The sequence below is a fragment of the Leucopleurus acutus genome (assembly GCF_964270905.1).
Source record: "Leucopleurus acutus genome assembly, chromosome: 7".
NCBI classification, from domain to species: domain Eukaryota; kingdom Metazoa; phylum Chordata; class Mammalia; order Artiodactyla; family Delphinidae; genus Leucopleurus; species Leucopleurus acutus.
In genome coordinates this window covers 99334887-99349548 of record NC_139150.1, presented here as the reverse complement: position 1 = coordinate 99349548, position 14662 = coordinate 99334887, and the positions used below count along the sequence as shown (strand labels likewise).

Genomic DNA, 14662 nt, shown 5'->3' with positions numbered 1-14662 from the left:
ACTGCCCAGCTCAGGGGCTGCTTTGTCTCACGTGCTATTGGATTGCGTTCTGCTACAAGCGTTGCTTGGTTGTGCTCTGACCGCATCAGGTGGACTCCATTCGGCCAGGAGGAAGAAAGTTGAAGCCCAGTCAGTTGATGATTCTGCTCCCCCGCACCCCGTCTCCCTGTCTAACTTCTGGGGAATTTACACAGAGCCAAGGCTTATGGCCCTGAGGCATCTATCCCCTAGGTGTCCACCCAGGCATGGCTACTATCCTAACCAGCTGCTGGGCCATTGGAAGGCAGGCATCCCTGCTTCCTGTCCCTGGTCCCTTCAGGCCTGGGGCACCTCTGCTATTTCTGTGCCATTTTTTTGAGAAATGGGAATCACTGAGTTGCTTCCTTGTCATGCTAGAGTATGAAAATTGCTGTGGCTGTGATATACTGTCATTTTCCCTCTGGGTTTATCCACTTCTGCAGAACCCATCCATTAGAAACTTAATTATGTCCCCTCCAAATTCATATATTGACACCCTAACTCCCAGTGAGACTGTATATGGAGATAGGGCCTTTAAGGAAGTAATCGGGGTTAAATGCAGTCCTAAGGGAGGGGCCCTGATGCAGTAATACTTCTATCCTTAGAAGAAGAGAGGCTTCACTAGAAACCAACCCTCTGGCACTTTGATCTTGGATTTCCAGGCTCTAGAACTGTGAGAAAAAAATTTCTACTGTTTAAGTCTCCAGTCTGTGCCACTTTGTTGTGTCACCCTGAGCCTATCAATCCACAATCCCCAGAGGGGATCCGGAGTGTGGAATTTCTCTGTTTTCTGTACCCTTAAAATCTCTGATTCTTATCCTATCCCCCTGGGTCAAACAGCGTGCTGCAATTCGGTTGTAAAAATAAGAATGAAGTCAAGTGATAGATTTAGAAAAAAAACCTCCCATTGATAAAGCATTCATAGCTGTAATATACAAAAAGCTCTTAAAAATCAACAAAAAGGCAACCAAACAGAAAAACAGGTAAAGGATATGAATAGGCAGCTCACAGAAGAGCAAATCTAAATGGCCAATAAACACATAAAGAAATGCTCAAACTTACTAGAAGTCAGGAAAATGCAAATTAAAGTAGAATTTTGAATTATCACTTTACACTCAGACTGGCAAACAAGAAGACCAATAGTATCTACTGTTGGAGGAGATGCAGGGCAGAGGGAATTTACACACACTGCTGGAGGAAATGTAAACTGTTTCAGTCTTTTTGGAAAACAATACGGCAATAGCTAGTAAAATTAAAAAGTGCATATCCTATTCTACCCAGCACTCCCACTTCTGGGAATTTATCTCACAGAAATAAAAGCACTGGTGAGTAACAGTGTATACGCAAAGTGTGTATGTTTCAAAGGGAGTGCCCATTAGTGGATAATTGAATATATTACAGTACACCCATACTACAAATATTATGTAGACATTAAAAATGAATGAATTCTCAATCCAATAATTTGGGGAAATTTATACAAAGCGTGAAACAAGCAAAATGCAGAGGAGTGTGCAAAATGATCCTTTCTGTAAAATAATGACAACCTTCCTTATATAAGTATATAGGCTGGAGAAGAAAGGAAAGGAGTAAGTCTTCCCAAATCCCCCTCCCTGCTCCAAATACTGATCTAAAATAAAAACACACACACACACAAACACACGATGTTTATGAGAAAATAAGCTTGTATGATTTGATTCTATTAAATATTGCAGGATGCATCAGGCATGCATAAAAGAATGGTCACCAAATCATTATTTCAGGGTTGAGAAATTTTAGGTAATTTCTTTCTTTATTATACTTCTATGTACTGTTTGAACAAATTATAATGGGCATTAATTTTCATAATAATAATGTATTTTACGTTTTGAAATATGTTTGATTAGCTCACCTCTGATTCTTCCCTCTTTCTCCAGCCCAGCCCACTGCCGTCATGCACAGATGTCGTTTCATTGCTCTTCCAGGAGGGGGGACATGGGAATAATTTAGATGCACCTTCTAAGGAAATTCGGACTTAAAGCATCAAATCCCTTCTCTCCCTTTCAGCCCCATCTCCTCTTTTGGACCCTGATGATTAAGGAAGGTCTCAGGCCTCAGTGACGACTAACCCAGTGTTCCACCTCCCACTCAGGACTGTTGCACCAGCTGCCTTTGAGGCCCTGGAAGAGCCAGAGCTCGGTCTTCCTGGGGCCCCAGACTGCTCCTCTGGATTTTGCTTCAATTCCCAACTCTCTCCCTCAACTCATGCCCGGTGGTCCTCCTTGGTTAGGAATCCCAGGAATCCTGCTGTATCTCTTACCCAAAAATGTCTTCTCAAAACCTTTCCTTAATGCCCCAATTCCTTAATTATGTCAATTCCCTTAATTCTGAATTTTCTGAATCACCTTTCAGAGTAAGTATTTTTTTTCTCACCCCCCTGGTCCCACTTAGCTTTTGTCCTCACGTGTCTGCACTACTCCTGATGTACCTCTTCTACTGAGAGGTGCTGGTTGTTTGGGCAGGGCTGGGAGGAGGCTTCCAGAAGGACTCATAAGGTATCCCCAGAGCAGGGGAGGTGGAGAATATCCAAGCCAAGACTTCCTGGAGGAGCACAGGGCAGGTGCCAGAAAGAATGGAGACACACAGCAAAGTGAGAGGCAGGAGCAGAAATCATTAAATGAGAAATGAAGCCTGGAGTGAGCAAGGTGCAGCAGCAGCTTGGGAACAGCCCAGTTAGTCCTGTGGGTTCAGCCCTCTGAAAGGTTCAGGGTGGGGGGGGGATGTCTTGATGGGTAAAAGTGATGCTGTATACTCGGAATGCCATGACCTGATGGCGGTATGAATTGGAGGAATCAGAAAAGATTTTTTTTTTTTTTTTTTTTTTGTCATTGCTACAACCCTGTAACAAATCTGCATTTATTAATCCTGTTTCTTTTAAGCTACAGAATAACCAGGGTTTTCTGAGATTAAGAAGAAAATCAAATTTCAAAATCAAAACCACATTCCAAAATTTCTTAAAATGTATTTTTCTTTGTTCGATTCCTTTGTAAAAACATTGGTCACCATTTAACATACAGTGCCAACAAAATGCACCTAATTTACATGCATAAACAAGTCAATAAATCATAATACACAGACAATATGAATTTCAAATGAAGAGTACTGACACAGCTCATGTTGCATTTAACCATAGTTATAGTTGCTCCCAAAAAAGAAATCGCTAATATGAGAAATAAGAATTCCAGTTTCAATCTGAAATAAAATTCCTCGTGACAAGTAATATGAAACAATGATTATATGAAGTCATTATCTTAAAGGGAACCATTTTTCAGAAGTCACTTTGTGCAAAGCACCATACTAGTATATAAAATAAGATCTTGAAAAAAATGTGTACCTTAGGTTAAGGACAAAAGGGCTCCATTTTTTTTTTTAACTCATTACCTGAATGATGTAAATTTTTATTGTGTCCATAGATTAAAATACTTTTCAATATGAAGGTTATATATTCCATATTTTGACATTTTAAATAATTCTACAGACGCTCAGCTAAAAAGATTCTGTAGGACTGGGTTATTTTCACGAGCAAAAAAAAATGAAAGCACTAATCAAAAGCCCTTTCTAAACTCACAGGCAAAGTTTCTGGATATGGGATTTAATTAATAAAAAGAAAATTTAAGCACCACAGTAAAATATGTTTTTAGAGAACAGAAAGGACTGGCATTACAGTTAGGGACAAAAACACTTAAACATTTACCAAAAAAAAAAAACATTTTTTTTTTAAAATGATCACTCTAATCCTATCATCTGAAATAATAAAAAAAAATTTTGGTGTGTCTGTGGTATTACATGGAAGATACAAACCACAGTTCTATTTAAAACGTTAAGTTTTATAATTCTAATTTGATCAAATGAGACTGTCATAGTATTTGTACATAATAAGAATGTTATATATTTATTTTTATTTTCTATGATTTATTTTTTCCCTCAAAATCTATGATTAAAGGATACCACTAAAATCATTTTGAAGTACACAGAAGAGACTTTATGACAAATTGCCTTGTGAGAAAAAACAGCTCCTCTGAAAATAAAACCTCAAAGTAAATATGTGCAAATAAAACTTTAAAAATAAGGTAGCTGTAAATAGAGCCATCTTTAAGTTTCCCTTCTTTTGCATCTATTTAGCAAAATAAATAATTTCAGTGGCCCAAATAGTAACTTTAATTTCTGTTTTTCTCCTCCATGATGTGTTCATCAACTCTTACAATTAAGAGTAATTTTTTAGCCTGTGTAACAGACGACATGCTAACAAACTTTAAGGTTCATAAAATTAAAATTTATGATTCACAAGTATAGATATGAATCCTATCTATGCCTAAATCAGATACACAAGACTGGACATAAGTAACTTCAATCTAAAATATGATTTAAACACCACAAAAAAAGAAAAGGGACCAAAAAAGGGAGCAAGAATTTCTCCTCATATGTCTTTTGACCACTAGGCTATATATAGCAAAAAGCAAAATATAAAATATTTATTTTTCACCTCAAAAGAAGTTATCCAGAAATAAAATCTGCTAAAGAAGATATAACAATGTCAAAATTATGAGTACTCAAACTCACTCAATTCAGATGAGAAGACATTTGTGGGGGGAAAAGCCTTCCCAAACAGTATTATTTGTATTTTATTAACCTTACAAATATCACCTCAACTTCACCACTCAAACCATAAACCTTCTTGACAGTTTCCATTTTATACTAATGTAAAAAAAATTTTTTTAGCCTCTTAATTTTCCAAGTGTCATGTCAAACCCCTTAGTTCACACATTAATTCCACAATCCCCATTAAAAATACTTTAAAATGGGCTTCCCTGGTGTCGCAGTGGCCGGGAGTCCGCCTGCCGATGAGGGGGACACGGGTTCTTGCCCGGGTCCAGGAAGATCCCACATGCTGCGGAGCGGCTGGGCCCGTGAGCCATGGCCGCTGAGCCTGCGCGTCCGGAGCCCGTGCTCCGCAACGGGAGAGGCCACAACAGTGAGAGGCCCATGCACCGCAAAAACAACAACAACAACAAAAAAACCCAAAATACTCTAAAATAATGACTTTCCCTTAGGAGTCAGAAATCACTATGTAATTATTCAAAACTGAGAAATTAAATTGGTAAAAAAAAAATTCAAAATAATACACTTGTTAACATATATGGTTTTATGTAGTAGGGAGACCACATAATTGTTCATCCTGATTAATCTCCAGCTCTTGAGACAATAAGGTCTGAAAATTAAAATGAGTGATAGGTACTTAAAATACTTAAAGTCTCTGTCCATTTTGAATAGATGTGAGAGTTTTTTTTAAATGACTGAAATTATGATTGTAAATGTTTACTGTGAAACAGTACAAAATTGATGTTGCCAAAAAGAGTAAAAAAAATCTTTAACTGATGTTAAACATCTTAAGTAATTTGGAAAAAATCTTAAGGTTGAATTGTAACTATAAGGGAACAACAACAGAAAATGCGTTCATGCATGTACACGTGGTAAGCAACAAATAGGCAAACCCCAAGTCAGCACAGCACATCAATGACTGATACTTAAATGATATTTTGGTATATAAAGAAAGAAAAAGAAAAGGTAAAATGTTGACTGCCATTGATGAAAAAGCATTTCAACAATTTACACAAATTTTTTTTTAAAAAGATGTCCCAAGAAAACCAAGCCACAATAAGTTAGTGTTTTCCATAATACATGCTGAATTAGTTGATCCCATATCTATGCACTGTTACTGTCTTAATTCCTAAATGTTGTGACAGCATATTTAATAACTGAGGTACATTAGTTTACATCTTTTTATAGGTATCCTAAGAGAGTTAATTTTTCTTTTCCAGTTTTTCATCATCTTCACCTCCTCCAAAGAAAATCAAAGGAAACATTCCTAGAATGCAGCCAATAGTCACCCCAACAGCTTTGCCCAAATGTGTACTAACACGTGTTTGCCACATGTCAACTTGCTTTGGTGTGAGATCAGGAATTGATAGGCCTAACCTGGAAGCCAAAGCTTCAACGTAGCCTGCAAGTCCAAGACCAGCTAAATCTGACACAAGGTTTCCCAAAGCAGCAGCTGCCATAGTTGAAATTCCCAAAATAATTCCAATAGATAACTCAATATGGGTTCCTGCAACAATCATAATTGCATTATCCAAAAAGCCAAACCCTATGAAAGGTATCGCATTGTGGATGAATACATATCTCAGCTGTCCTGGGGTGGGTGGTAGAGCTTCCAATTTTTCTTGGGCGATGGCAATGGACTCGAAGCGGTGCAGCTCCTTGAGCAGGCAGCTCCTCTCGCTGGAGTGCAGGCTGTAGATGAAGTCGCGCGCGCCCTGCGCCGTGTTCAGCGCCTCCATGGGCTCCTTCTTGGGGTGGGTGCCCAGCTCCCGGGGGCCGCCCGGGGCCGCGAGCGCCAGCAGCCCCCGCCCGCAGCAGCACCAGGACGGCGGGCGGGGCGCGGCGGCCGGGCCCGGCCTCAGGCTGTGCGCGGTCCGGCTCCTCAGCAGCGGCAGCAGCCGGGACATGGCGGGCTGAGGAGCGGGGACGCCCCGCGGCAGTCCGGGAGGGCGATTTTTGGCGAACCCGCGGGAAGAAGGAGCTGGGCTCAGCCCGACCCCGCCCCGATGTCCTCCTGACAGGCAGCCGAGGCGCCGGGAACCATGCACTCGCCGGGCCCGCGCGGCTGGAGCCTCCTCTTCAGTCCTCCTTCCCTTCCCAAAGGCTCGCGGCGCCTCCGGTCCCTCCAGACGACAAAAACTTTCTCTGAGGCGTCCGGGCCGGGAGAGCGCTCCCGGAGAAGGCGGGCGGGCGCTGCGGGCGGGCGCCTCGCAACCAGAGGAGCGGCCCAGAAAAGATTTTAAGGAGTGGAACTCTAGTAATTGGAACCTGGAGAATGGAGAGGGATTTGTTGTTGTTGTTTGTTCGTTTTTTTTGTTTTTGTTTTTTAAACCTACACATATTTTAGACTGTTTTATCATGTTAAACCTGCAAAGAACCTTAGAGGTAATCTGATTCCATGCTGTCTGGCTTAGTAACCATTGACCACATGTGGCTGTTGAGTACTTGGGATGTAGCTAGCTTAATTGAGATGCGTCAGAAGTGCAAAATATGCATCCGATTTTGGAGATTTAGTATGAAAACAATCATGTAAAATACCTCACCCAAAATTCTTTATATTGATTACACATTGCATTTTTGGGATATATTGGGTTAAATACAATATATCATTACAATTTATTTCACCTCTTTCTTTTTATTTCTTTAATGTGGCTACTAGAAACTTTAATATTTCCTATCTGACTGTATTGTATTTCTTTTGGACAATGCTACTGTAGACGAGGGATTAACAAATCTTTTTTGTAAAGGGCCAGACCGTAAATATAGAGACTGAAGTCTCTATTCCACCCACTCAACTCTGCCACTAAAGTGTAGAAGCAGCCATGGACAATTTGTAAATGAATACAAACTTATGGTTACTAAGGGGGAAAGGGCAGGGAGGGATCAATTGGTAGATTGGGATTGACATATTCACACTACCATATATAAAATAGATGACTAATAAGAACCTATTGTATAGCACAGGGCACTCTACTCAATATTCTGTAATGACCTATATGAGAAAAGAACCTAAAAAGGAGTGGATATATGTGTATGTATAACTGATTCACTTTGTTTACAGCAGAAACTAACATAACATTATAAATCAACTATACTCCAATAAAAATTAATTAAAAATTTTCATATATCAGAAAACAAAAAGAAACCCTGTATTACAGACACTAACATTTGAATATATTTTCCATGTGTCACAAAATATTATTCTTCTTTTGATTTTTTTCAATTATTTAAAAATGTAAAAAGAGCATTCTTTACTTGCAAGCCATACAAAAATAGGTGACAGGTCAAATTTGGCTGCCCTCTGGTCTAGACAAATCCCCTAATCATAGAATTGGGGATATTCATGCTTGGAGAGAGAGAGGGCTACCCAAGGTCAAAGTCAGCTAATACCAGAGTTTACTAGGTTGTATGCCTGATTTCTTTACTTCCTTTTTCAATAAATAAATAAGATAGTATATGTTCCTTTACAGATAAAAATACTACCTTCTGAATGTTTAAAGCCCAGCTAAAGATGTGTTCATGGCTGGCTATCCTTTACAAGAAAATGTATAGATCTATTGTGATTCCTCCCAGGGATTTCTCCAAGTTAAACCCACCTAAAAGAGGTTCAAATATTTCTGCTGGCAGTTTTTGTGTCTGCAGCACCTCTTCTGGCCAATGGTAAGAATCTCCAAGACTAATGTTTACTAGGAACCTTCAAGCTCTAACAAGAAAGTGAGGTCTCTGTGGGCCCTCAGAAAACACCAACGTACGGTGGCAGCTGAATCTGGATGCATCTGTCAGATACAGAATAGAGAGAAGGGTTAGAATTTAGCATCCATTCAGTTGGGAAGAAAAATCTAATGGATCCTTCTGGGGCTGTGGGTTACTTTTCTCACCCTCAAGTCCTCTTGCTCAGCACGGCTGAGTGGGCCACCATGCTGGCTCTCCTTGCCGGCTTTGTGACTGCTCCAGGATCAGAGGGAGCTCAGTACCATGGTGGCTTTCGGTCTACTTGAAGTTCAGATACCCTCTGGGTAAAGATTTTGGCAAGAACAACATTTCATGGTCCTCAAATCCCTCACCTGGATCGTGTCCCAAATGTATCTTGCATTTTAGTCCCTAGTCATACCTGGTCTTCTACTCTTGGGTGATTTTTCAAGTCTCTCCTTCAAGAAGCATAGGATCTTATTAGGACATGCTTAAAAATATTATCATTACCAATTAAAAAGTATATAAAATGAAATACTGAAGGCATAAGAAAGACATACATTAATACAGTGCATGCTTGTGTATCCAACACTCACAATGGTCCCTGTGGGCCATTCCCCCATGCATCTCCCTACCCTCTGCCCCAGGTAATCTCTACCTTGACTTTGGTGTTTATCACTCTCATGCATTTCATCTCTAATATGTTATATGTGTCTCTAAATATTATGCTCTATAGATTTTTAAATTTTACATGAATTATACCATAATGTATATATTCTTCTGTTACTTTTAAAAATTTTGCTTTGGCTTTGATTTTTACTTAAAAGTATGTTTAAGAGATTTATCCATATCATATCTTAATTAACTTTTATTGCTGAATAGTTTTCATTGTATGAAGAGTCCTCTATTTATATGCCCATTCTCTTGTTGATGGGCATGGTTTTGTTTCCAATTTTTGCTGTATAAATAATACTGCATTGTATATCTTGGTACACCTTTCTAAGAATCTAGGGTATACACTTTGTAGTCGATTTCCTGGGTTCTAGGTATGTGCATCTTGATCTTTGCTGTGTGGTGCCAAATTGCTCTCCAATGTGACTGTACCAGTGTGTATTGGATAAACATTCTTATCCCTCTGTATCCTCACCCATACGTAGTGTCATCAGACATTAATTCTTTGTTGTTGCCACTAATCTGATGGGTATGACAGGGTAGCATTTCAGAATGTGCCTATTTCTGACGTCTAGTGAGCTTCATTTTCTTTCATATTTTAATTGGATCTCTTTCTTCTGTGAATGTCTGTTCATATCTTTTGTCCATGTTTCTGTTGGGCCAATTTGTTTCTTTAGGTAAGTAGACTTTTATATATTTTGAAGCGTAATCCTTAGTTGGTGATATGGCTTGCAAATACCCTCTCTCAAGTTTTGGCTTGTCTGTCTCACTTTTGATGCAATTTTTGACAAATAGAAGTTTTCAACTGTAACATGGTGATAAGCTCCAGGGCCACATGGTGCCAGGGAAGCTGTGTATAGGGGCAAAAGCAGGGGGCTTGGGGACATGTATTTCTCTGAATTCCTTTAGCCCTCAGCCCATGGAACTTCTGTGCAGATAAAACAGAGCCATAGAATAGAGGGAAAGAAGGCAGCCTGTGTTCTTTGTTGAGTGATTTTTCCGGGCACTTAATGTACTACTTTTAATCCCATGGTAATATTTGCAAAAAGCCTCAATCATAGAATAAATTAATTAAATATTACTTACAAGAGTTTAATATTCATTATTTGGCTTCAGTTACTGTCTTTGCCCCCTCCCCTCCTTCTCTCCCACTGGAACGCTCTCTTTCATCTCTTATTCTGAAGGTCTAATTAGGCTAATGGCTGCTGCTTACAGTGACGTTATGTCTGTTGAAAAACAAAACAAAACAACAAAAAAATAAAAGCTGTCTTTGGTTTGCCTTCCCTGATGGTCTTTGCATGTGGCAGTCCCAGCTCCTGAATTCCATATTTCTTTTCATTTCCAAATGTCTGATCCCACTTGGGCCGGAATTAATGAGGTGTCTTTGAAAAAGTCTTGGCAGCCAAATTGCAACAAATACAAGAGGGCTGGGGCTTTGGAGAGAGGGAGGAGTTGGAGAAAAACTCTGAACCTTCCAGCACCGACTAGGCAGCAAAGATTGCGGCTCGCTCGGCTGGCTGCTGGCAGGAAAAAGCTGTCAAAGGAGGGAGCGCGTGCACAGAGCAAGGAGGGTCTTTCTTATTCTTCCTTTCCCTGTCTTGGGGTTGAATAGCATCTGGGGCTCCCCTCTAAGCAGGTTTCTTCAATGGCTTTGGTGAGTCTTCCCAGGGCCCTGCTGCCAGCTGCCTCTGGTTCCAACCCCATAGAAGGACCATGTTGCTGGCAGCACTCAGGGCTCATCAGGAGGCCAGGTGCGAAGATGTTCTTTGCTCTGGTTTAAAGGTAAAATCTATGCATGTGTAGAGAGCCCCTTTCAGGTGCTATACGTGGGGCTGGGCCTTGTGGGCGAGGCAATGTGGAAAAGCCCCGTCTCTGGGGAGACAGACAAGCGCTGTCGGAATTGCGCCATCAGCCAGCTTGGGAGAGCAGTGAAATAAGCTTTATCAGAGAGCACTGGGATCCTCTGGCAGTGAGGGACTTGTTCTGATGGAGGCTGGCTGTGAGGAGGACTGACTACGGGATGTAATACCTATTTATCTGAGGGACATGTGGCGTGCCCAAGGGGCGAGAAGGATTCGGAGTTAATCACAGGGCGGGTTGGTATTCTCAGCAATGAAAAAGGAGAGGTGTTGAAGGCATGCTGTGTTTGGAGTGCAGGGCTTAATCCTCTGTACCTGGAACACGGGGGGGGGGGGTGCGTATCTGGAGGAAGCAGGAGGGTGGTATGCCTTGTAAGGTGTGAGAAGATGAGATTCAAAAGCAGGTCGGGTCTAGGTGGTACACGCCTTGAATGCCATGCTGGGGAGTTTGATCTTTATGCTGGGAATACACTGAAGGTTCATACATAGGGGATGATGTAGCCATAGGTTTAGAGTCATACTCTTGAAATGGTGAGAAGGGGGGATTCATGAAGGAAAAGAGAGAGACAAAGCACAGAGACATTGGAGTCAGAAGACTAGCTGAGAAGTATAGCTCATGTGAGTGGAAGGTGGGAAGTATGGACTCAAAGTTACTTGGGAAGTAAATTCAGCAGGACTTGGTAACTCAGGAGATGGGGGTGGTCATAGCTGGTCAGCCCTGACCATGAACCACACTGCAAACTCCCATGGGGAGGAGGGACTGACTGAGGACCTTTAAGTCAAGGTCAAGCAGGGCTACCCAGACAGAGGAATAAGGTTAGGGTAAGGGTGTGGTTAAAGCCACAGAGGCCCAAGGGCCAGATATAAGGAGACTGAGCCAACTCAAGCTTAGTCCAGCTTATCCAAAGCATCAGATCTGAGGGAGCAGGACAGGGTACAAGGACAGGGCTTATAAATAGTCCCGGGGAGGGGATGAGGGCACCAGGACCTCCGTCTAATTCAGAGCTCTGTCTTCAGAGCTGAAGAGCCCAGAATGTAGCCATAGTTCAGATGTTCTCCACTCTTTGCTGTTCAAGAAAGGGAATTGCCCTCCTATGGCTTCTGCACATACCTATAGGCCAGGTTCACGCCAGGGCACCCAAGCCACCTAGGTTAGGAGCCATAGAAGAACTCTAGAGCCCATCCATGAGCAGCAGAGGATCCCTCTCCCATCAATTTTTTGCAACTTCCTGTGAATGTTTGAGATCCTGAGCAGGTGAGCCTTTGGATAGCTGGTTAATGTTGGGGTCATGTGGGTGGTGCTGCAGGTGGGATGGCCTGACAGCAGGCTGGAAGAGGCCAAGGAGAAAGTGAGGGGAAATGACTTGTTCCCAGGACACGATAACTGAATGGCAGAATTGGAACTATAATCTAGATCTTTCAGCTTCTATTCCTATAGCTCTGTGTAACAGGACCAGAGAGCATCTTCTTGATTCCTCTTAGGTCCTGGACACCTGGGCCTGCCTATACTAATGGCAGATCTGTGCCTGAAGCATACATTCAGGTGGCTCTATGGTCTTGCGACTTGATCCCAGAAGGTTGGGCAAATTCAAAATGATGTGGAGTGGTGGTTTCAGACAAGTACAGTGGATTCACGTCTTGTCTGTCACCTAATAGCTGTGTCCTTGGGAAGTTTGCTTAACTTTTTTGTACTTCAGTTTCCTCATCTGTAATATAGATAGTGCGACCGTACATCCCCAATAGTCTCGGCTAATACTTGTTGTCCTAGTGTAATTATGAATGGTTCCCCCTTTCACTGTCAAAGTGTCTTTGTTCAGATGATAAATCATATGGTTACACCAAAAATGGGACATAAGATTATAAAAAATAAGTGTATGAAAGCTCTTAGATTAGTGTCTGATAATATATAAGCATCTGTTATTAGTTATATATTAAGTATTGTATTAGTTTCCTAAGGCTGCTGCAGCAAATTACTACAAACCACGTGGCTTAAACCAACAAGAATTTATTCTCTCACAGTTCGGGAAGCTATAAGACTGAAATTAGTGTGTCAACAGGGCTACATTCCCTTCAAAGACTCTGGGGAAGAATTCTTCTCTACCTCTTCTAGCTTCTGATGGTGGTCAGCAACCCTCAGCATCCCTTGGCTTGTGGCAGCATCTCTTCAATATCTGCCTCAGTCTTCATATGGCCATTTTCCCCCTGTGTGTGTCTGTGTCTAAATTTCCCTCTTCTTAGAAAGATACTAGTCATTGGGTTAGGGCCACATCCTAGCTTGATTACATCTACAAAAACCCTATGGCCTCATCCTAGCTTGATTACATCTACAAAAACCCTATGGCCTCATCCTAGCTTGATTACATCTACAAAAACCCTATGGCCTCATCCTAGCTTGATTACATCTACAAAAACCCTATTTCCAGATAAGGTCACATTCATGGGTTCCAGGTGAACATAAATTTTATGGAGACATTTTTCAACCCAGTAATATATATATATATATATATATATATATATATATATATGTTATTTCTCAGTTACAATTTAAGCTACTTGACTAGCACAACACTTGATGTACTAACAATCACATAGTAGGTAGTTGATTGATTATTGATAGATACAATGTTCCTAAAAGATAGTCTTTGTTGATTTATTGTGGAGGCAATGCTGGGGCAATGGAATTAGCAAAACCAGGAAAAATAAAAAAAATATTCCTCCTTGTCACCTGTCCCTGGACTCAATGGAGAATCCTAATATTTAGGAACTGTCAGTCTCATTGCTTGCTCATCCTTTGGCTAGGCTTTAAAAAAAATAAAAGGCATGAAAGTCTTCAAATCATTCTTAAAAAAATTCAACAACTCAAATCAACAACCACACACACAAAACCCAACAAAAAGACCCCTCGGCATATCAAGAAGATTCTGATACCAAAAGCTGAAATAACTTCTCCATAATGCAATGAAATATATTAAATTCAGTAGACATCAAAGGAACTTCAGGAGCAATTGCTGAATTTCTGAAGTAAACAGGACTTTCAAAAGAAACAAAAACAGCCTTGGGATCTTGGGGGGTGGGAGCACGTTTTGAGGGGGCAAAGCACGGAATCCCCAGGCTCTTGATCAAAGGATGAATTCTTTAAAGAGTGGTAATAAATGAAGCCTTGAAAACTGTTTTTGATCGAAACTGCCCCAGGTACAGGTACTGACTACAAATGACAAATCCATTTCCAAATAAGGGAGGCCTACAATTCTGTCCTCAGCCTTACATTTGGCAGGTTATTCAAAATGAGGAAATAATTCCAGACAAAAGAGATCCAGATAAGTAAAATACAGCCTCACGTGGGCGGCAAAGCAACAGAGGGCCTTTGTGTCTGGAAGAGCTTAGTGACAATTCTGGCACCCTCAATCTCGGAGACATTAACTTTTTAAATTTAAAAATGTGTGTATGTGTGTGTGTGTGTGTGTGTGTGTGTGTGTGTGTGTGTTGTGCGTGCATACCAGTCACTCGTGTGACTGGGTGCCTGCCAGAGGAGGGATGAATGCTCCTTACAGGGGAAAACTACAGCCCATAAACTGGTCTATGGAATTAATTCCACCCTGTCAAGGAGGGTGAGTGTGTTCCTTGTGGAGTTCTTTGAGATCATAGGTGTATAGATCCGTGGAGGCTGGGAATCATCAAAACTACCTCTTGTGGTTCATAGGAATAAAATAGAGAGACAAATAGGTTAACTGACTTGCCCAGCATCACACAGGTTCATTAAATGGCATTCCTTCACCTACTAGTTAACT

General features: G+C 41.1%; 1 protein-coding gene across 1 annotated transcript; it reads right to left on the bottom strand.

Moving 5' to 3' along the window:
* Positions 1 to 5186: 5186 nt before the first annotated feature.
* LOC309964497 (transmembrane protein 65) lies at positions 5187 to 6766 on the bottom strand. Its single transcript, XM_082843564.1, has one exon. The coding sequence runs from the start codon at positions 6558 to 6560 to the stop codon at positions 5856 to 5858; it is 705 nt and encodes a 234-aa protein (XP_082699690.1). The 5' UTR covers positions 6561 to 6766; the 3' UTR covers positions 5187 to 5855.
* Between the last annotated feature and the right edge of the window lie 7896 nt (positions 6767 to 14662).

Excerpts from the sequence above, each read along its gene's own strand:
- LOC309964497 (XM_082843564.1), bottom strand. The coding sequence starts at position 6,560 with ATGTCCCGGCTGCTGCCGCTGCTGAGGAGCCGGACCGCGCACAGCCTG.